Source organism: Theobroma cacao, chromosome 6 (assembly GCF_053813885.1).
Source record: "Theobroma cacao isolate CCN51 chromosome 6, ASM5381388v1, whole genome shotgun sequence".
Lineage (NCBI taxonomy): Eukaryota > Viridiplantae > Streptophyta > Magnoliopsida > Malvales > Malvaceae > Theobroma > Theobroma cacao.
In genome coordinates, this window is record NC_142644.1 from 10,500,699 (window position 1) to 10,525,401 (window position 24,703).

A 24,703-nucleotide genomic window follows, 5' to 3' on the forward strand; every position below is an offset into this window, starting at 1 on the left:
ATCGAAATTTAAAAATATTATAAATAATAGTAAATATAATTATTTTAAAATATCAACATTTAAAAATATTTTCTCATGTCTTATCAAGCAAAATTTTTTATTTAAATAATATTTAATTTTTGAAAATATTTAATTTTTTATATCTTAATATATGTTAATATTAGTATAATCATATTTTGTTAATTTCGATGATTCTAATAGTAAAATAAAATTAAAATTGAGAAAATGTAATTTATTGAAAGTAATTATTCATAAGCTGCTTAATTTATGTAATAAAATTGTTAAAATAAAATGAATATTTTTTAAAAGTCAAAATAAAATGAAAATTACTTATGTTTATTAAAATTTTCTTAAGTTTAATGATGAAATTTTGTAAATATCTTCAATTTTAAATACTACATTTTTGTCTTATGCCTTTAATTATTTAAAATTAATTCACTTTGTGAAAATAATTTTAGGATTCCCAATAATTTTGGTAAATCATTATTAACTTTATTCAACTAATTTTTTCATTTTTATTATTAACAAAAAAATTGTTTCGTTTTATATTCTTATTAAAAGTAATTTCATAAATTTAATTCATACTTAAAAAAGAAATTACAAAAATAAAATAAATCGGTTAAGCCTAAAGCTGAACCGGGTTGGATTTGAGTGAATCCGACCCGCGTCTGCGTTTCCCTTCTTTTTTATCTATAAAACGACGTGGTTTTGGTTTTCTTATAAAGTCTTAACCTAACCCTTCTTTTTCTCCCACTGACCCCACCAGTCAACCCGTTCGTCTAAACCCTCTCGCCCTTACTGGGTTCCCGACGACGTCGCCTTCGCCGGCCTAGGCCTTTCAGGCAGCGGCTTCTTCTTTCTTTCCCTTTACTTTTTTCTTCTTTTCTTCTCTTCCCCTTCCTTCTGCCACCGTTCTTCTTCTCGGAGTGCAAGGTCTCCTTCACTCTAAAAACTGTATAAATACCTCGAAATCTATCCTATCCGTATCACCCACCTCTCTCTCTCAAAAAAAGAAAACATATTTGTCTTTCTCTCTAATAATCCATTGAATCAGGTAATTTTAAATCAATAATTCTCATTTAATTTTAGTTTTGTTTGTATTCTTTATGCATTCATGTTTCTTTCTTCTGCAATAAGTGATCTGAAGAATAAATAATCTTTGCTAAATTAAATCTGGAATTGATTTATTTTGTTGGTTTTTTTGGAGTGGTTTTTACTTTGCTTCCTTGCAAAGATTTTATGAAGGGGATTGCTGCATCGTAAGACTCAATTGAATCAAAGCCAGAGCGCGCATTGGTTTTAGTTAGCATATATGGGTTCTAAATCAGTTTGATTATAGATTATGTTCCTGCTTCTAGTGAGGCTTTAGCAGAATTATTAGTTACCATCCGCACTGGTCTAAGCGAAGCTGTTGCCTATATTATGGTATTTGGATGTTTTAACTCTCTGTCATTTGTGTGTGCGCACATCTGCAAAATGCGTCAGTGCCTGTATGCGCCTGTCATATCTGTGTCTGTGTACATGCCTGCTTTTATATGGGAATAAATGTTGTGTTAATTTAGAGAGTTAATGTTATTTTTCTTTAATATTTACTTCAAAGGTCCCAACATGGAGCCCACTTGTGATGAAGGCTGAGCCAAATGCTGCACTAGTTGCTGCATATCAGTTTGGGATGTCTGTTCGTTTGATGAGAAATATTTGCTTCTGGAAGGAAATCCTGGCATTGCCAGTTTTAGAGAAGCTTGCTCTTGATGACCTTTTGTATGGTAAAATTTTGCCTCATGTTCGTAATATTACTTCAGATGTTCAATATGCTGTCAAAAGAACAGAACGCATTGTAGCTTCTCTATCAGGGTGTGGGCAGGCACAAATGCCACACAAGATTCCAGGTATTAATAATGTCTGTTTGAGAGGACACCCTAGTTGTTAATAATGGATAATCTAGTTAATCAGGTTGCATTAAGTCTCCTTAATCACTTTATCTTCACCTGCTGTAATCACTATGGTGCATCTGTTTGCCTATTGAACTAAGTAAATTTGAGCAAGCATGGTCCAATTACACTTGGCACTGCCGTATAATCTACAAAATTTGATTAAATGTCTCACATCCCGGCCCTGCAAACCCCTTCCCCCTCCCAACTGTGGATTATTGTTTATTTCATCTGTGTTTTCTTCTTTCTCCTTGTCTTGTGCTGCAAACATTTTTTTACTCATCTTTTCAAAACTATGTACACCTCTTGAAATATACACATGCACACACACACTCTCAGAAGTTATACATGTACAATTCGTAACATAAAATGCAGCAGTTTTCCTTTGCTTTCACTTTTTAAGGGACATATACTGCAAGTGTACTGGTTTGATAATTTTTGACTTAATTAAAAATGACGTCTTTTCACTCTGAGTCTGAATCTTCCCCCCTGCTTCTGTCTCATGATTATTTGTTTTAAAGAAACCTGTGCAGTCACAAGTTGCAGCCGCTGGTGGATTGTGTGTTGTTGTTAGGAAAAACATTGGAGAGAAGGCTTGCATATGGTGTGACTGAAAGTGAGACTGGTGGACTAGCTCGTCGGTTGAAGAAAATGTTGGTTGAGCGCAATGAGTATGACAGTGCTAGGGATATAGCAAGGAGGTTCCATCTCAAGGAAGCATTTTGAATTATGCTATGAAGCGTGTGATATGATTAACCTGACTGAGTGAAACTAGTTACAGGTGTCCATGAATTGAAGGTATTGGGTATACTTGAATAATACGGCAAGAGATCACCATTGCAAATTTAAATTTGGAGGGTAGCCTTCGAGAGCATAGGTTGGGCTGTAACTAGGATGCTCTCTCTATGGACTCTAGTTCTTTTCCCTCCCCACTTTTAACTTCTAATTCCCTCTTTTTCCATTATAACCATTTATCTTAGACCTCTGATGTTAAGTTGGAAGTCTGTGCTCTCTCATATTTTCAATAGTCTTCTAAGTTCTAACTGAAAGCTCTTTTGAGTTCTTTGAAAAACCTTGTAAAATTTTGGGATGCAATATAATTCTTTTGCTAGTGTTTCTGGTCCATTTTTTGTTGCCACTTATAAAGCATTTTTTTTCTTGTTCTGCTGCTAATAGCGTATGAGATAGGAATAGGATCTTTCCTTCGGATTCCACTTACAAAAAGGATACTAGTTTTATACGCTAAGAGGCTTTCTGTATATTCAAGTGACATTTCTTTTTAGGTTCTGTTTCTAGTTAAATTGTTGTTAATAGCTACAGGAAATGCTAGATTTTTTAATGCATCTTCACTTTACTCTCATGCGGAAGATGATACTTGTTTTGTAGTTTATTGTTCAGTCTCATTTTTCTTCGAAATGATGCACTCTGCTCAGATGCTGCTCAAAGCAAATCATGTAAGTTTGTTTGTTTTTTGATAGCTCGTGTAAATTTGTTCATATTCAAAACCTCAAAAAGTCTCGAACTGTACCTTTTTAACCAACAGCTGCCTTTTACCCTAGTGGTTAGAACTTGGAATATCATCTTGGAAGTCTCAAGTTTGGTGTTAGGACAGGCAGGATGGGATTTATGGGTATGATGTATCCCCCTTAATCCACGGCGCGGACTTTGACATGGGTTTGAGTCAATGATTTGATGATTGGAAAACTTACTTTTCTCGATCTTGATTATGGTAGAAAGTTGGACCAGGATGTATGGTCTATTATGGTATTAGACAATTCACAGTGATGTCATAGAGCTATGCATAATGCCATCAATTAAACCCTTAGCCTAAATCTGAGTAGGTTTCTGAATTGGTGGAGACTGATTCAGTAGTTATGGTTGGTCCCGGTCTGCAAACAATGAAGCACCTTCGGTAAAATGCTGTTAACCAATTGGTTTGGGACAGTTCTGTCGTTTGAATGTCCAACTATCCCTCCAAATTTGGAAAATCTGATGAGTTTGGCAGCTAATGAAGAGAATGAAATCTAAATGGCATGTAAACTGAAAATTATCACCTAATGGTTTAAGAAAACTTGTAGTGCAAAGGTTGCTATTTTGTCCGCACCACAATAATGTGTGCAAAAAGAAATTCCTGTTCGTTTTGATTCATTGAATTTCTCAGTTTTGATTTTATTGCATAAAAAGTTAATATTCTAATATATAGTAGATGTGAAATTCACGGTTATCCTTTAAGATATTAAGGTCCATTGTCATCACTAGGATTCAAAAGGCTTACGTTTTGGTCCATCTTACATTGTGTGAACACTTAAAAACTTAATTTGTATTTTAATGTACAGTCGATGTGGGATTTACAACTTCACATTATAACTGTGACACAACATTGCAATTCTAACATTTCTAACAAATTTTGAAAGTTTGAGAGGTGCTAAGACATTGTTGGCTGTGAAGTTTGGTAGCTACTTCTCATTAGTGCCTCGGGACAGCGACTGTCAAATGAAGAATATACAAGGTCGGAGGCATTTCAAAATAAAAGAAAAAAAGGAAAGGTCAGAGGCCTCAGGCTGTTAAATGTCGTTACTTGTTTGGTTTACTTCGTTCCGTCAGCTCATCTAAGTTCTCACCTAACTTCCACCATATATCAAGTAAAACAGAACAAAACCGCAATCAATCCAAGCAAGAAACCTCACCTTTTAAGGCAAAAGGAACCGCCAAGCAACATCGATTTCTTGCTTTAGAATCTAATTTCAGAGCATAAGACATGAGTTCGATGAAATTCCTTAAACTCTCTTGCCGAACAAACAGTAACAAGACTTTCTGGAAAAAAGGTGGCGGATATCAGATGTCAGTAAATATTTAAATTTTTGAACTGCCTCATCAACCACCATTGTCAACTGTAAATGGCCTACCCTTTTTCAAATGTTAGGATGGATAGCAGTCATCCATATGGCATTCCAACAACATGAATTCAACAAGGTAAACAGGGAGGAAGAAAGGGTGAATTTAATCTTATATTTGATGAAAACATACGGAGCCCTGCTGTTACACAGCTGTAAGTGTCAAGCGAAATTGGTTGGTTTCTGTATTTCTCTGTTTACCGGTGAAATGTGAGTCTATGGTGCTCCGGTATTTTATCTGCCGTGGCTGAAAGAGGGTGTTAAGCATGTTTTCCAAGCTTTTCGCCGTATATTTTACAGTTCTAGAAGTAGTATCACTGTGCTCGACTAGAAGGCTATGTTTCTGCAAGTAACTTCTATAAGCAGGCACCAAAGCCTGCACTACAAGCTGGTGCATCTTCTGTCTCAAGCTTTCGTCGAAGATGACCCAATTGGACTGCTTGTTGTACATATCATCAACGGCTTCATTGAATGCCTTCAGCCTCTTGGGCAAATCAGATGAAACTGGATTATCCTGGCTTAGACAAGTAAGAAGTTTCCCCCAGCTCTCTCTCAAGTAGAGAGCTGAATAGTATTCCTTGTACTGTCCATGAGCACTTAGCCAAGAATCTCCCATCAGATTCCCTAGCTCTGTGCCTTTCAGGCTGTGGAAATGAGAATGATTATTCAACATGAATATGTAGGACAATGGCCTTTGGTCATAGGCTTTTGACCAAGCATCCAAGTTAACCGCGATTTCTCTTACTATGCTGTAAATCTGGTTGGTAACAAGTCCCTCTTCATATTTTTCATGTTTCCAACCGTGACAGATTTTCAGTACTTGGGTCAAGACTGGTCTGTATTTGTCGTCGAGCAACTGATTACAGTAGCCAGTCACGAAGCTTACCAGCCTTGGAATGCCTCCATCTTTAGGGGGATAACTTTGTCTTTCCAGCTCCACCTGTACTGGAAGTTCCCAGAAAATCTCGCTGGCGCCATTAACAACTTTCGTGACCAGATCGCTTGTCATGGTTTTGATTTCAACACAAGCTTCCCCTCCAAAAAGCTTGTTGAAATCCATTCTCAAATTTTCTAGAACTGAGAAAATGCGTAACAAATTCAAGAGTTTGATAGGACAGTTCTTACTCTCAGCAATGCTCATTCCAAACTGGAGGAAAGAAAGAATTCCAGACTGGGCTGCAATCTTCGCATAGCAGTCCATCCAAACGCCTGATGCAGTACTTCCAAAGACTTCCTTGCAGAGCCTGTGCTCATGCTCCAGCACATGCTTCACAATGAACTCCATATGCTTGCTCCACTCTTCTATGCACCTTTCCATATCCTGGACGTCATCAAAATCTGTGATTGCCTTCTCAAGGTACGCCAAATCAAGAGCTTGCAGACTTTTTCTAGTATTCAGACTCCGAACTTCAACAAATATGGACATGCACTTCTCAAGCCTGTTACTGGCATTCAGTCTCTCAACAATCGCCTGTAACTTCTGAAGTATAGGCACCGGAAAAGGTGTTGCTGCATCACAGGCTTGCTCTGCTGTTAGACAGGCTAAAGCAAGTGGAACACTATTATCTGCCAAAATCTGCTTGAATGAAATTTCCAGCTTGTCAAATGCACCAGAGAGACAAGCATGTTCCCCGGTTGCTTGCAACTCTTGTAAAATTGTTAATGATCGTCTAAGGTTCACGATGTACTTACCATTGGCAACAGAATTATCTTCCAGGAATTCCATAACTCCTTCTAACCATTGGATTGCCAGGTTGCAGCTGCCTGTGAGAAATTTTAGTGCTCCTTCAAGCTGTCTAATGGTTGAAAGGTAAGAGGATAGATCAGAAAATGGGCCTGAGAACAGCGACTTCTCAAGCTCGCGAATGGAATTGAAGATCTTCAGAACTGCTACAGCAGGGCCAAGAGCAAGGCTGACATGATCTCTAATAGCAGCAAATGTGCAATTCTTGGAAGAGCTAGGCCGAATAGCAGCTTCCAAAAATGCCAACTTTCTGTCTATCTCCACTAATCTTGGTCCAGTTTTGTCCAAGGCCAAGGCAAGAGCTCTTGAATTCTCCAAGCTAGTTTCCAATAACTTCCTACTAGCCAAAAGATTGTCAAAGCTCTCCACCTCAGCCATGGTCCAAACAAGTCCTAATCTCAGGATTCCCGAGGGCCAACACAACACTATTTCCACTTTTTATAGGTTCAAAACACAATGCTGAAAAGTCGTGAATTAATTGATTCCCATGGTTTCTTCTGTATCACTCATTTACTTTTTTTCTCACCCAACTAATGAGAGCTAAACCAAACCTCACTTGCAAAACAAATATCTGAATGGGAAACTTCAACTACCATACCTCAACATTTCTTGGTACATAAAGAAAGAAAGAAACCCAACTTGGAAGTTTAAAAGAGTATTCTGATTTTTGTAAGGAAGCTGCTGTCTTCACATTTCAATTTCAAAAGCCTTCACTCAACCGTCCCCATCCACCACGAGGAGTTGTTCACAAGCACCTTACGTGGGTAAATAAACCTCCACGGTGTGAAACCTCAATTCGCGTTCATTAGGTCCAAGTACTGTTATTTAAGCATTTAATTTAACAATAAATGTATCTATCCTTCTTCAAAGAACTATACTTCAATCCCATTTTTTAAACCACCATTTGATAAAAGTTTAAGTCAGACGAGATTTTTTTTCTTTTAACATAATACTTGAAAAAGTTTTTAAACTATTTAAAAATACTCAAATAAGTCCTCATTTTTCTATTTCGTTCAATCAAATCTTTATGTTTTAATTTTCGATCAAATTAGCTTTTATTACTAACCTCTTATTAGTTGTGATTAGTCAATATACCACTTACCATATTATGTTCACATAATGTTGACGTAATATTGATATGGAATGTAAAAATATCTAATAGTTATGTCATCATACCACATTATCATCTATTGTGACATGTTAGTATATTTCGTCAACATCACATGTAAGGGCGGAGCCTCCCTATGTGATGGGTAGACCTGATAATTCGTGTTTTCGTGTCTTAAACGTGTCAGACACGTTTAGAGACGAAATACGTTAAGGCTAAATACGAACACGACACGTTTAATATTCGTGTCTTAAATTTAAAACACGTACACGTATACGTTTAATACACGTGTAACACGACACGACACGATTAACATGTTTTACACGTTTATTAAACGTGTCAATATACGACACGACACGATTAATAACACGTTTAACACGATTAAATAAAAATATTTATAATTAAATATAATTTTATTATTTAAATTTAAAATCTATAATTATAAAAATAATTATAACAAAATAACAATAATAATAACATTAAATATAATAAAATTTAATATAAATAACATACATAAAATTCAGTATCATATATAAGGTTAAAATACACATCAAATAATTATTAAAAATTATTTATATAAAGTTAAAATAGTCTTTAACTATTAATGTTTAATAGGTTAATTAACGTGTCATGTATACACGTTTAAACACGATAACACGATTAAGTAAACGTGTTTTAAACATGTTTGTCGTGTCTGACACATTAAGACACGAAAATTTTCGTGTTTTAACGTGTCAAATACGATTAGACACGAAACATGTTAAGAGTAAACTCAAAACATATTTAACCAGTGCCTTCTCGTGTCGTGTCCAAAATTACCAAGTCTAGTAATGGGGGGCTAAGGCTCCCCCAAAACTTTTAAAAATTTTTTCATATCATATAAAAATTTTTAAATAGTTTTGTTATTCTATTATTAACTCCCTCAAAATAATGTTTTATTTAGTAATTAATATAAATAAAAAATAATAAAATGATTTCTCTTATCTCACTCAACTTTGCATTTTTTAATTTATATTTATATTTTTATTTATATTTGTTTATTTTTTTAGTTCTATTCTATTTGTTCATATATTATAAGTTTCTATAAATATTCTGTTGTAAATTTCTACGAACCATTAACCATATTTTTTTTTTGTTATATAATATGGGTATCTATTTTTTACTTGCCAAATTCTTCTTTTTTATGTTACATAAATTTTATCTTTTATGACTTTAATCTTTAAAAATTAATAAATTATTATATAGTTCTCAAATATAAGTTGTAGTGTTATATTGTTACTTAAAATTTCATCAACGTATCATTTTTTTATTAATCCTGATTATGTAAAAAGAAATTAACTTGATTATATTTTTTATATGTTTTACGTTTTATGTTTAGTTAAAATGAAATTATCTTGAATATATAGTATTTAAATAATTCTGATTATATAAGAAAAAATCAATAATTTTATATATTATTTTTAACTATTCATATTTTCCAATTATAGTTTTATATTTAGTTTCATATTTCTATTATCAATATTTTTATTGTTTATTGAATTTAATATATTAGTTTTTTAAAATTTTTAACTTTTATTCAACTATATTTGACCTCCTCAATAAAATTAGGCTAACTCCGTCCTTGATCACGTGATATAAAATAACAGGTAGTATTTTAACTAATAATTAATCAGTCATTAATTATAAAAATTTATTTAACTTAAAATAAAAATACAATAAGAGTTTAACTGAATTCAATAAAAAAATAAAAATTTAAATTTTCTCAAATAATTAAAGAGTCGATGGTCCGCAGACTTGCCTGTCCTTTGAAGTGGATATAGACTTCAAACACCGCCGGATTTGGACAAAAAGTTTAGGCCCAATAATTAATTCAAGACAGACTTCGGCTAAGATTTTAAAGCTCAAGCTTAACTATATCCCATCCAAATTAATTAGTTTATTGTTATTTACATATAAAAAATAATTAAAATATTCACTAAATTTTTTACCAAATGTCAATATTTACATTATCATCACCAAAAATAATTTTTTTAAAAAAAATTCCTTGCTTGGAAGTCAAGTCAAAGAAGTATATTGTTGTACAAGTCTTGCCTAAAATAAAGCCTTGTGTATGATCCGAAACGGTTATATGTTTTTGTTTTTGTTTTTGTTTTTGCTAAACCACACACAAATTAAGGTTTACTTAAGTGGTTTTTATTCTAAATCAGAATTTCACAAAAAAAAGTAATTTAATATAAATTAAAATTCTATAGACTAATTAATTAAAATAAAAAAATATAATAAAAATTGATTTTTAATGACTTTATAAAAATAATAGATGATAATATTCATTTTCGTCAATTAAAAGGTTTATTAACATTGTTACTTTTATATATATTATAGATTTAATCAAATAAAAAATTCATTATTGTATTATATCTTGTGTATTATATATTTTTTTTGAATGGCTATTATGTGTATTATATAGGAAAAAAATATATATTAAACATATATATATATATTAATTTATTGTACTAGTAAGAGCATTTATGGGTTAGTTTGTATGCATTTGACTTTTACAGAGAAGAAAAAAAAAAATCCTGATCGTCAAATCAGCGGAGGACCCACGACGACTGTAATGGGGCAATTGCTCCTTTAGATCCTATTCATCTTTTCATTATATTATGAAAGTAGTTTTTCTTTTTTATATATTATGGAGAAAATTTAAAATAGCTTGCACCATTCTAACTCGGATTATGCCTACACGGTATGCAAATAAACATGTAACAATACTATAAGAAGAAACATCAAAATTATGTAATCATAAATTTAAATTGCAATATGGGTGGCTATCCAATCGGTGCACTGATTGGCTTCACGATAAATAGTTAATCTTTTGTATTTTATCATCTAAGACTTTTTCTTTTTTTTTGGTAAATGATAAACACGTGACTTTATGGTATCATATTTTTTAAAAAAAATTTGAATTATTTAGAAAACTTTAAATAATTTTTTTATTTTTTTATTATTTTTAATCAAATTCTTATATTTTTATTTTGAATCAAATAAATTCTTGTGTTTAATAGTTGATTAACTATTGTTAGTCAAAATATGATTTATTATTCTATATCACGTGACTTGCATATAATATTTTTACATTTCATAATAGATGATGAAATGGTATGTTAATATTGCATAATGACATGATCATGTGACAATTTTACTTTTCATATCAACGTCACATGGATATAAAAGGGCAAGTGGCATTTTATGTAATAACAATTAGTAAACCATTAATCATAAGAGTATATTTAGTCTAAAATAAACTACTTGGGTTTAATTAAACGCAATCGAAAAATAAAAAATTATTTAAATTTTTTTAAGATAATTCAAAATTTTTTTAGAATATCTTGCCGATAAAAATACTGCATATTTACACTTGATTTTCCCTTATCCTCATGGTCTTTGTGAGCATATTGCAAAGGTAACACTAGGGTGGGCATGTTTTCTCACCAAAAAAGCAACAACATGTAGAAAAATTGAAAAGAAAATTAACATAAAGAATAGAATTATACTTGGAATATTCCTATTTGCAGCAATTTGAATAGGAAACAACAAACAAAAGCAACCTGGACTAGGAAAATCAATGTAACTAATTAGGTAAAGTCAAATTTGTCTTTCCTCAACTTCAATTCCCTTTGATTGTTTTTGGTTTTTTGTCTTTTTTTTCCTCTAAAAGTTAATATAAAAGTACACGTAATATATATATGAAGTAATATCACAATTAATTTAAAATGAAAAAATAATTAAAATATAACACTAAGTGTAACGTAGATTTACATAAAAGTAATATAATGTAAATTGTGGTGTGAAAAAAATTACATATTTTTATTTATAATCTTCCAAAAATTTTATTTGCTTTTGTATGATCTTTTGGATTTTCGGAAGCGAACAAATAATAAAAACACCAATTAAAAGGAGCTTTTATTGTTCATAAACCAACATTTACCATATCCAAAAAGTAAATAATAAATTTTAGAAACACCAAATTTAGTCTATAAAAAGTATTAGGTATTTAAAAATTGAATAATGATTAGGTGTTGAAAGAAAGATACATAATCTCAAAAACAAAATGCATTTAGAAAAGAGTACAAAACGATTCCAAAACCTTTAAAAATTTAAAAAAAATAAAGGTATAATATTTTTTAAAAAAAACTTTAAAGTATTCAAAAATTTTTAAATAAATTTTTATTTTTCTATTACGGCCAATCAAGTCATTGTACTTTTATTTATGATCAAATAATCTCTTATGATTAACAGATAACTAGTTATCATTAATCAAAACATCACTTGTCATCTTTATTTTTATGTTACGTAACGTTGTGGTGAATGATGAAAATGTTGAGTGGATATGTTATTATGTTGCATCAACACATTAAATCATTATTCATTATTTTCTTATACTTTTCTCATTTTAATATATATATATATATATATATATATGTGAATATACAGTGAAATCTCTATAAATTAATACACTTTGGATTATGGAAATTTATTAATTAATCATAATATTATTTTATCAATAAATTAATGATTTATTAATTTATACTTTAATTAATAAAAAATTAAATTATCAGTATTTTCTTTATTTATTTTTTTCAAAACATTGAACTTAATACATGTATGGTGTATTATGATTATACAAATATTATTTAATTATCAATTACGAATTATCATTATTCTATATATTTATTTAACTAAAACAAGTTTCTGAATGTAATTAGTCTTATTAAATAGAAGTCATGAATTTATCTATTTTTACAACAAACTAAAATCACATTTGATGTACACTTAAATAATATACTCATGAACATTAAATTAAGTAAAAACATTTACAAAAGTACAGTATCACAAACGGTAAAACTAAACACAATAACTTTTCATTTTAAAAGTGTAATAAAATCAACAAGGATAGATAAAATGTGTAACGCAATGTGTGAATACAACATAGAAAATCCACATTACACTCAAAACTAATTACAACAGTGGGTGTCAAAAAGTTTAACTTGCAAATGAGCCAAGTAATAATATCAAATACCATTCTCTTACAATAAGAGAATATTACAGCAGAGTTTCTTAATACATTAAGAAAAGTTAGAAATGAGGTTTAAAGAGATATTAATTTTAAGAAAAAAAAGTAACAATTAAATTATATTTAAAAAAAAGCTCCTAATTGAGTCAAGTGTACATATAATTTTAATGTATAAAGAAATTATTAATTTATATATCAAGTGAGATCTATGTGTTTTTTAAAAATATATTATTTTATAAATTTAATAAATTATCAATTTACTATTTGGTTTTAAGTCGGGATTAATAAAAAATATTATTTAATTGAAATTATTAATTTATCAAGATTTTATTGTATGTTAAAGATGTTGCTGACTTAGATTCTCGTAAATAGAAACATAAAAAACAGTTGGAAATTTAGAAAGGAGGTTTTATTCTTAAAGCAAAGAAGAAGAACCAGTTTGTCTTTGATTTTCTTTTGTTTTGACTAAAGAAAAAGGAAAGAAAGAATTTAGGCTTGTGATATCTTTGTCAGGCTTCTGGGAGAAAGATACGTTAAGGTAAGTGAGGTGTTGGCTATAATAAAGCAATGATTATCGCCTTAAATCATGCGAAGTGAGTAAGGGCTAAGGCTCATCAGTCATGGGTCAACAAAGGAAGTGCAAGCGTCCAAATCGCCCCACGTGGACCGCCCACTTCCCCCAACCCACACTACTAAATTCTTACTACCAATGATACCTACTATCTTACTATAAAAGGGTTTAAATGTCTTCTCCTTTCAAGTAATAGAATTTAGAAACGTGGACGTTCAGCATTACAGCTTCTCAATATTTCTTAATTTTTTATTTTTGTAAGACAATCACATTTTTACACTGAAATAAACATTTTTTTCGTTTAGATTTTCTTTCACGGTATTCTCTTTTACAATTGCTTTTACGTTAAACAAACAAAACGTGAGAAGATGTTCCGGAAAAAAAATTTCTGATGGTTAGAATATAATATTTGGCGTAATGCCTTTAATGTTCTTGAATTATTAAATAAATTTTTATTTTTCATTACAACTTTTAATGCTTTTGAACTATTAAAAAATTTAAATAAATCTTTTTTTATTAGTTTAATTAAATTCGTGTATTTTTATTTTTATTTAAATAAGTTTTTTATGAGTAACTGTTGACTGACTGCCATTAGTTAGAATGTCTCTTATCATTTTATATTCATATAAAGTTGACGTACAAGACAAAAAAATATCACGTAATCATGTTATTATAACTCTCAATATGTTAAAAAAGAAGCGAAAGAAACAATTTTTTTTTAATTAGAAAAAGGATATTCGAATCTTACTTTTTAAGTAAAAAGATCATATACTTACTAATGGACCAAATAGTCGAATGCAGAAGAAATGATTTAATTTTGAACAAATAACCTAATCTAGAGATTAAAACTAAAATAATATTTGCAGGCCAATTCCTACCAAATTATTGTAATTTCTAAGGGGTCCCATCCCGTGGGTGCCCTACGTTTAAAATCCATTGGAGCTCACCTTAGATTCTTGTAACAATTAAATATTGTATTAGTTATCAAATTGTTTGTATATAGATTCCTATAACTACTGGGATTTAATTGCATAAAAATAAACACCAATTGTATTAGATGTACAATTAATGACAAGTGGTACTTGTTTATTTATTGAAGTTTGTAATATTAATTTATTTTATTAGGTAGTCTTCATTCAGCTCTTCCAAGAGAATGACTGATGAACCACACTTGCTAAGGTCAATGCTCGATCACTCTTAAACTATGAATATACCCTTTAGCCAACAAAACTGAAGGCTTACCAATAAGCTTATTGAAAATAATGACAAATTTTCTTTTTTTTTTCCTTTTCTTTTTTATCTTAAAAACAGAGAATTGGAATAAATTATTATACAAAAAGTATACAAATGAGAAAGGTCGAATGTAAAATTAACAAATATTTTAAACCTTTTTATAATTTGTTGTAAGAATAATATTCTAAGAAATCAACAGTCCGATGTTTAACCATTTTATTCAAGGTTGAATTTCATTATTTATTCACATAGATTATACATGTCAAATATCAAGTTAATTAAAAATATATAACCATTTTATTCGACAATAAAGTTTCAACGGTTAAATATGTATTGAAAACAAATTCAATTGTTAACTGACTAGATAACTATTTTTAGTCTATGTGATATAAATATTAAATTGACTCATATATATATATATATAATTAAACTAAGTATTCCGAAACCATTATGTATTATTTGTTAATTTACTAGCGGATGGCTAAGGGATCTTTGTCGAGTTAGAGTAATGCATCAACATGTATATATTATAATACCTAAATCTTTTTCCAAAAAAATAAGATACAGTTAAGAATGACATATTTGGAAAAATATAAGCGATGAAAAAGAATTTAAAAATTCAAATCTTGATCCTCTCAAAAAAGAAATTAACAATGATCAAATATTCAAATATAAATTGTTAAAACAAAATTATAATTATGATATAATAGAAGTTGTTTGTTTTCTTTAAAGAAATTGTTTTATTTTTTTTAAAAAAAATCTTTTTCTTGTTAACTAAGATTCGATTTTAATGAAAAGTATTTCGAGAGTAAAATATTGATTACACCAAGCTAGTGTAAAAGAATGCACCCTGAGAATTGCTCAGAAAAAAGATTGCAATTCTGAGTGGATGAAGAAAATATTTTCCTTTTTTTTGGATTAGGAGTGATTTTTATTTTTAATTTGAAGGAAGTGAAAGAGAGAGAAAACATAAAAATAAAGAGTTAATTATTTAATTTAATATTAAAAATAATATAATGTGTATGCATTATATATAAATATTTATAAAATATAAAAGTTTTTTAGAAGAAAGAGGAAACTTCTACTTCCAAGTCAAACTTGGTGCACATATATTAAGATTTTATGTGATAGACATCTTGACCATCCGCTAATCACGTGACATAAGTATCAAACAAAAAAAAAAGAGAGAAGGATGGGAGAGTGTCAAGCCTCATGATATTAATGACTTATAATAAAACTTTTAGTAAATTTTTCCATAAAAAAGAATTAAATTAAATTTTATGAAATTTTGGATAAAATAGTTATTTTTAATTATAAAATATCAATTTGATGAAGGGTTTATGATATATATATATATATATATATATGTAAAGCCCGACCTTATAAAATACTATTCATGACATATATGTGATGATAGCATGATTGCATGCTAGGAGAGTCCCGAAAAATTTACAAAAGTCGGTATTGTACCTAGAGGTACAACAAAATTTATTTAATCCTCGAACTAGATCAAATAGGAATTTTAAGGTGAGATTAAGAGTTTCACAGTTCATGGATGACTTAAAATGGTAATTTGGAGTTTGAGGATCAATTTGGAGTCAAATCAGAATTTTCACTAACTAGGGGTAAAATGGTCATTTGCCACTTGGGGACAAAATGGGAATTTTAGAAAAAAAAATTTTGGCCCCATTTGACTTATTGGAGTATAATTTGACTTATTGAAGTATGATTTGAGGTTTAGAAGTGAAAAATTTTAATTTCGGTATAATTTGGAGTATAGGGGTAAAATGGTAATTTTGCCATCTCATGGGCAAAATTGTAATTTTCCACCACCAGGATATTTTTTCCAGCACATGGTCTTCCTTTGTCTTCATCTTTGACCCTTGACTAAACATGTGGTGGAGAAAAAATGTTTAAATTTTTAAAATTTTAAACACGGGGCCAATGACATGATGCCATGTGTCATGCCTTTATTAATTTATTATTTTCTTTTTTAAAAGGCACAAAATCAGCCCATCTTCCACCCCATGGACGCCCAAACCAGCAAGAAGAGAGAGAAAATAAAAACAAAACCCTAGAGAGAGAAAATCAAAGAAAAAGTGTGAATTTTTAAGGAAATTAAGTGAAAAAGGTGAGATTTTTTCTATTAAGCTTGAGTTTTCTTATTCCCAAGCATTTCTCTTTATTTTCCATGATTAAATTACATGTTTTCATGATGAATTCAATTCTGAAAAAATGGGTTAGGAGAGAGAAAGTTGTTGGATTTATTTGATTTTAATTTATGTTAGTGTTTTTAGTTAGTTTAGCATATTTAGAAACAAAACAACAAGAAAAGAATTTATTTTCTCCCCCAACCATTAATGGCTGAATTTACCATGTAGTGAGTGAGGATGAGTTTGATTTTATTCTAGGAGAATTGGTTAAGGAATAATGAATTATGAGCCTAGAAAAATAATGGGAATTTTCTGAGCAAAAATACGAATTTTTACCCATTAGGGGTATTTTCGTAATTTGCTGTTGGGACTGATAATTTGCACCACACTGAGGGACATTAAGTTAATTTGGGTGCAATTGAGGTATAGAAACTAAAAAAATTAAATTGGAGTTTAAACGGACCTATTAGGAATTTAATCGGGTGATAAGACGAATTAGGCCAATACCGGGTTTAGATAGTTACCAGTGCATTTTTGCATTCCATATCATGCATTGGTAGTCTAAATTAGTTTAATTTTGATTTATTACCAACTTGGTGAAACTCTTGATTTTGTACTGTGTTAAAGTGGTGAGTCCTCCGATAAAGGCAAGGAAATTGCATCCGAGGACCAGTAGACAGAGTGCTTCGAAAGTCTGCATTCTAGACATTGTGAGTAAACTTACTGTCATTTTAATTATCTAGGGTGGTTTTTAGATGCTTTCATGAATTCTATGGAAAAAGGAATTTAAAAAGGTAAATTTTCATGTTTTTTGAATAAATGAGTTTTAATGAAGTTAATTTATAAATTGTTTTGGAATTAATAATGATTTTGAAGAATAGAGTACACGGAGATTGTTAATTGTGGCAATTTGATTGTTTAAATTAACTGGCTTATGATAAATCGAGCATGATTGGCTAGTTGGCAATTGTATTGAAATGCGAATTGTTTAGTTACCTTGAAAAACTGCGAATTACAAAATTGCCATATCATGTTATTGAGTTTTATTATATGGTGGATTATATATTAATTAATCACTGCAGTAGGGAGTTTCTGTGGACCAGCCTTTTAGAGGGGCACGGTAAACCCCATTATATTCTTACCTCGAACGGAGAGGCGTGTAGGGTATCTCTTGAGGTAAAGTTTAGGGTTCACTTCATGCTAAACCACCACGTGAGGGGGAACTCAGCCAACGCCAAGGAACGGCTATGTTTTCAAAACAAAAATATGATTTATGTAAAATATGAATTTTAATAGCCTTGGAGGTCTCGGTAGGATGCCTCGGCCAAGGTGTCCCCGAGAATGGATTTATGGTACAAGCCTAGATTTTTATGAGATTCATAAGCCTTTTTACGTATTTTGAACGAGATGTGTTCTAATTGTATAACCCAGTTTATGATGATTTACTTTATTGTCTCCATGTACTCAACTCTAGATGTTTATGATGATGTCTGTTTACTCATTGGGATTTTATAATCTCACCACCCTCCTTTCCACCCATTTCAGGTTCAGTATAGACTGTAGATAGCTGATCTCATAGAGGACTACAGTGGGATCTGCATTTTCCAAACCGTAGGTTCACAGTCCTCTTTACTTTTGTTTATTCGGGGGCACTTTTGTTATTGTAAATTAAATTAAATATTTTGGGTTACTGTATTTAAGTATGTATAAATTTATTTAGCTTTTACGTTATAAAAATTATTCACGTATAACTCTATAAATATTGTTTTATAAGAAAATAGAATATTTTACTTAATATTTCTTTTATTTTCTTATTATATTCAAATAAACATAATTTCGTTTTAAATGAAGATTTTAGACTTTTAAACTCATTTTGAATATGAATTGTGTGTTTTGTACTTGTATATTACGTTTTAGCCAGTTTCGAAATTTTTGAAAAAAATAACCAAATTACCCCTGTGAGACGAAAAATTAATATTTTATTTGTTTAAAGTTGGAAACAGCTTAAAATCTTTTAGAACACGATATTTGACAATGGTTGCTCACAAGGGAACAGAGAAACTGATAGTAACGCCTTGCGGGATTTCGGGTTGACATTTCGGGTAATAAGTGTCTACCGGGACACCGCGGCTGTTGTCACGGGCTCGAGGGGAGTACCGGGTCGTGACATATATAAGATTTATCAATTGATACGTCATGATTTTCAATTTAAAGTAATATTAAATGATTTTTAATTGTGAATTTTATCTAAAAACATTCACTTTATGTTTGTTGCACAATTTAATTTTGTTTTCCTTTTAATAAATATATTATGTTTTTCACATGATTTTCCAATATTAATTTTATTGCAAGTAGGGAAATAATTGGAATTTCTAATTTATTTTACTACAAATCAAGAAAATCCTCAATTTCATATGATTTGCTGAAAAAGTGATGAAAATGCATATGTTATTTAGAATTTGCTTATCATGAAATCAATATTATTTTCTTATATAAGAGATAGATTATCTATAAAAATGATGTGTCATTTTAGCAGTACAACAAACAATAATTTTTATAATATAAAAATTCAACCACTGATAGATATTAGTGTATTAATTTTGTATAGAATTTTAGACCCTCACTCTAAAACCCAAAAGGTAATAATTGTGTGAATCTTTTATGAGTTGTTTGTAATTTTGGTATGCACGAAGAAGTAGTGTCAAATTTAGAATTTTACATAAAGCATGGTTAAAGGGTAATCATATAAGGTCATAAAATTTATATATATAATAATAAAATAAATAAATTATGCAATTAGTCTCTATACTTTACAAAAATAATGAATTTGTCTTTATACAATAATTTGTGTAAATTGAACTCTTATATTTTGTGAATTTGCTAATTATAGTCTCTAACTTTAACACTGTTAAATTTAATCATTAAATATGCTTACGTGGCGTTGACTGTGTGTTGATATGGCATGGTTATGTTGATGTGGTATGGTCATGTTGATATGCCACAATGCTAACGTGTCCACATAAATTAAAAAAAAAACAAAAACACCTTTTAATGTTCTTGAACTATTAAAAAAATTTAAATAAATCTTTATTTTTTATTAGTTCAATTAAGTTCGTGTATTTTTATATTTAGTTAAATAACCTTTTTTATGAGTAACTGTTGTCTAACTATTATTAGTCAGAATGTCAAACCCTATTCTATAAAATAATTACGACGTCATTTACATACTCAATAGAATGTTTGCAGATTTAGAAAGTTCGAGGAATCGTTAAAAGACGATATTGCCCCTAATGGTACCATTGAGTCGATTAAGCCTCGAACTAGTTCAAATAGGAATTTTAAGGTGAAATTAAGAGTTTCACAGTTCATGGATGACTCAAAATGGTAATTCGGAGTTCGAGGATCAATTTGGAGTCAAACTGGAATTTTCACTATCTATGGGTAAAATGGTCATTTGCCACTTGAGGACAAAATGAGAATTTTTAGAAAAGATTTTTTTTGGTCCATTTGACTTATTGGAGTATGATTTAAGTATTGGAGTATGATTTGAATTTTAGAAGTGAAAAATTTTAATTCCGGTATAATTTGGAGTATAAGGGTGAAATGGTAATTTTGCCACCCCGAGGGCAAATCGGTAAATTTTCACCTCCCGACACTTGTCAAGACCAAGGGATTTTATTCATCATAGAAATGGATAAACATGAGAAATGTGTGGTGGAGAATTAAAGAATTAAAAGTCAAATATTTAAAATTTGAGCCAATAAGGAAATGCCATGTGTCATGTTTTTATTATTTTATTATTTCTTTATAAAAAGGTAAAAAATCAGCCCATTTCTCCTATAGTGATCAGCCAAACCAGAAGAGAAGAGAAACCAAGGAAGAACAAACCCTAGGTGAGAAAAATCAAAGAGAAAGTGTTGGAATTCAAGGATTTGATCAAGTAAAGGTAAAATTTCTTTGATTTTGCTAGCGATTTACCTTACCCATGCATTTTTTCTTAATTTCCATGGTTAAATTACATGTTTTCATGATGAAATTATGGCTAGTCAAAATGGGTATGGAGAGAGAAAGATGTTGGAATTGTTTGATTTTGAGTTATGTTGGTGTTTAGAGTTAGTTAAACATGTTTAGAAACAAAACAACAAGAAAAAAATCCATTTTCCCCATGAACCTTCAATGGCCAAAAGTTCCAAGAAGAAAAGTGAAGATAAATTTGCCTAATTGTGTGTTAATTAGTTGTGCTTGGTGAATTGAGGGATTGGAAAAGAAATGGAGAAAGTTGGAGTGAAATTGGACGCATTGGCCAATTTATTGGATGAAAAATTGACTTAGGTCAATACCGGGTCTAGATGGCTACCTGTGCATTTTTCATTTCATATCATGCATATATATCGAGCTTGAAATAGCTTATGACTGTTAGACACAATTTAATTGAAATATGTACCATGGATTATGGCTAGGTGGTGAGCCATTAGATACGGGTAAAGGACTGTACCCGCGGACTGAAAATAGGAGTATATCGACTCCTAGAACAGTGAGTAAACTTACTATCGTCTTAATTATCTAGAATAGATTTATTTAATTGTGTGATTTTATGGAAAAATGGTTTAATTGGAAAATTATTGTGTTTTATGGGAAAATGAGATTTTATAAAATAATTTTATAAAATTTTTACAAATTTAATAATGATTTCAAAAATAGAGTAATTGGAGACCTATACTATGATTGTGTTGTTTATCCACGATTTTATATTAAATGGCTTATGATAAATGTGGGTATGACTGGTTATTTTTATGATTTAAAGAATATGTGAACTGCTTTGATTTGCCTTGAATGTGTTAAGTGAGCCATGTCATACTATTGTGATTTTATTGGTTGGTGGATTCTAAAGTGGGCACTGCAGTGACGGGGGTTCCGTGGGCCAGCCTAATTAGAAGGGCACGATTCTCAATTATTGAGCTTACCTTGATTGGAGAGGCGCGTAGGATAACTCCCGAGGTAGGATTTGAGTACACTTCACGCTGGCCACCACATGAAACTGGGACTCAGCCAACGCCGAGGAATGGCTGCATTGTCAGAGGTGAAATGTGTTTGTGTGTGTGACAATAAACAGCCTTGGCGATCTCGGTAAGATGCCTTCACGGGGTATCCCCGAGAATGGATTTTTGGCAAGGGCCAAGTTTTTGAAAAGTGCATAAGCCATGTTGAGTAATTGGATGAAATCCAATTATTTATATGGGTTGGGATGAATTATTTTAATTGTCTCCTATTACTCGGTTTTAGATTATTTGATGATGTCTGTCTACTCACTGGGATTTTATAATATCACCCCTTCTTCCTATCCATTTTTCAGGCTCAGGACAATTTGTTGATAGTTGATTAAGACGAGAATTAATCTCGGAGTTGCATCTTAGAAAGTAAGGGTTCATAACCCTACATTTTCTTAGTCAATTGGGGGCCCACATGTCACTGTAAAAGTAATTTTATTCTTCAGTTATTTAATTTAAAATATATATGAATATATTTAGCTTTTACACCATGTTTTTGGCGAGTTTCGATATTTTCGAAGAAAAATGACGAAAATGCCCTTGTAAGCCAGAAAATAATATTTTATTTTTTTGATTTGAAAATGACTTATGATTTTTTTTGAAATGTGAGATTTAATAACTGTCGCTCACTGGGGAGATGCAGAAGTTGATGCTAAGCCTTGAGGGGTTTCGATCGGCATTCGGGGTAATGAGTGCCTATCGAGACGTCGCGACGGTTGTCACGGGCTCGATGGGAGTTCCGGGTCGTGACACAGAATGTCTCTTATCATTTTATATTTATATTAGGTTGATGTAGAAGATAAAAAAATATCATGTAGTCATGTTATCATATCATATTTGCATACCATATTATCATCGATTATGACATTTAACATCTCACATTAGTATCATGTGACATAAAATGTAAAGCCCGATCTTATAAAATACTATTCATGACGTACATGTGATGATAGCATGATTGTATGCTATGAGAGTCCCAAAAAATTTACAAAAGTCGGTATTATACCTATAAGTATAACAAAGTTGATTTAATCCTCGAACTAGATCAAATAGGAATTTTAAGGTGAGATTAAGATCGTCACAGTCCAAGGATGACTCAAAATGGTAATTCGGAGTTTGAGGATCAATTTGGAGTCGAATCAGAATATTCACTATCTAGGGGCAAAATGGTCATTTGCCACTTAAGGACAAAATGATAATTTTAGAAAAGATTTTTTTCACCCCATTTGACTTATTGGAGTATAATTTGACTTATTGGAGTATGATTTGAGGTTTAGAAGTGAAAATTTTTTATTTCGGTATAATTTGGAGTAAAAGGGTAAAATGGTAATTTTACCACTCTAGGGGCAAAATTATAATTTTCCACCATCATGACATTTTTTCCAGTACATGGTCTTCCTTTATCTTCATCTTTGACCCTTGACTAATCATGTGGTGGAGATAAAATGTTTAAATTTTTAAAATTTTAAAAATAGACCAATAAGAAAATACCATGTGTCAAGCTTAGGATATTTTATTATTTAACTAAAAAATCAGCATAAATCAGCCCATTACTCTCCAAATATTCGGCCAAGCAAGGAAGAGAGAGAAAGAGAGGAAGAACAAACCCTAGGTGAGGAATTTCAAGAGAAAAAGTGTGGAAAATCAAGGAAAACAAGTGAAAAATGTAGGATTTTTCAACTTAAGCTTGAAATCTATTTTTCTTAAGCATTTCTCCTTATTTTCCATGCTTAAATTACATGTTTTTATGATGAATTGTTGGCTGATCAAAATGGGTTAGGAGAGAGAAAATTGTTAGATTAATTTGATTTTAAGTTATGTTAGTGTTTTTAGTTAGTTTAACATATTTAGAAACAAAACAATAAGAAAAGAATTTATTTTCTCCCACAACCATTAATGGTCGAATTTACCATGTATGAGTGAGGATGAGTTTGATTTTTATTCTAGGAGAATTGGTTAAGAAATGATGAATTATGAGCCTAGAAAAATAATGAGAATTTTCGGAGCAAAAATATGAATTTTTACCCATTAGGGGTATTTTTGTAATTTGCTGTCGAGACTGATAATTTGCACCACACTGAGGGACATTAAGTCAATTTGGGTGCAATTGAGGTATAGAAACTGAAAAAAATTAATTTGAGATTAAATTGGACGCATTAGTAATTTAATTGGGTGATAAGACGAATTAGACCAATACCAAAGTTTAGATAGTTACCAGTCCATTTTTGCATTCCATATTATGCATTAATAGTCTAAATTAGTTTAATTTCAATTTAGTACCAATGTAGTGAATTTCTCGATTTTTTATTGTGTCAAGGTGGTGAGTCCTCTGATAAAGGGAAGGAAATTGCATCCGAGGACTAGTAGACAGAGTGCGTCGAAAGTTTGCATTCTAGACATTGTGAGTAAACTTACTGTCATTTTAATTATCTAGGGTGGTTTTTAGATGATTTCATGAATTCTATGGAAAAAGAAATTTAAAAAGGTAAATTTTCATGTTTTATGATAAATGTGTTTCAATGAAATTAAATTATAAATTGTTTTGAAATGAATAGTGATTTTGAAAAATAGAGTACACGAAAACTGTTAATTGTGACAATTTGATTGTTTAAATTGATTGGCTTATGATAAATCGGGCATGATTGGCTAGTTGGCAATTGTTTTGAAATGTGAATTGTTTGGTTGCCTTGAAAGACTGTGAATTACAAAATTGCCATATCATGTTATTGAGTTTTATTGTATGGTGGATTATATATATTAATTAATCACTGCAGTAGAGGGTTTCTGTGGATCAGCCTTTTAGAGGGGCACGGTAAACCCCATTAAATTCTTACCTCGAACGGAGATGAGCATAGGGTATCTTCTGAGGTAAAGCTTAGGGTTCACTTCACGCCAAACCACCACGTGAGAGGGAACTCAGCCAACGCCAAGGAATGGCTATGTTTTC

The 24,703-nt window shown here is 30.7% G+C and overlaps 1 protein-coding gene and 1 long non-coding RNA gene across 2 annotated transcripts; one reads left to right on the forward strand and one right to left on the reverse strand.

Moving 5' to 3' along the window:
• The first annotated feature begins 755 nt into the window (after positions 1-755).
• LOC18595673 (uncharacterized) lies at positions 756-3,056 on the forward strand. Its single transcript, XR_001928307.2, has 3 exons — positions 756-1,054; positions 1,601-1,889; positions 2,453-3,056. It is a non-coding gene; the product is annotated as an uncharacterized LOC18595673 (long non-coding RNA).
• Positions 3,057-4,839: 1,783 nt separating this feature from the next.
• LOC18595674 (exocyst complex component EXO70A1-like) lies at positions 4,840-7,151 on the reverse strand. Its single transcript, XM_018122581.2, has one exon. It carries the CDS (start codon positions 6,945-6,947, stop codon positions 4,971-4,973), a length of 1,977 nt encoding a protein of 658 aa, XP_017978070.2. The 5' UTR covers positions 6,948-7,151; the 3' UTR covers positions 4,840-4,970.
• Positions 7,152-24,703: the final 17,552 nt, after the last annotated feature.

What these genes read in the sequence shown, in the direction of transcription:
- LOC18595674 (XM_018122581.2), bottom strand. Translation starts at nt 6,947, where the DNA reads ATGGCTGAGGTGGAGAGCTTTGACAATCTTTTGGCTAGTAGGAAGTTA.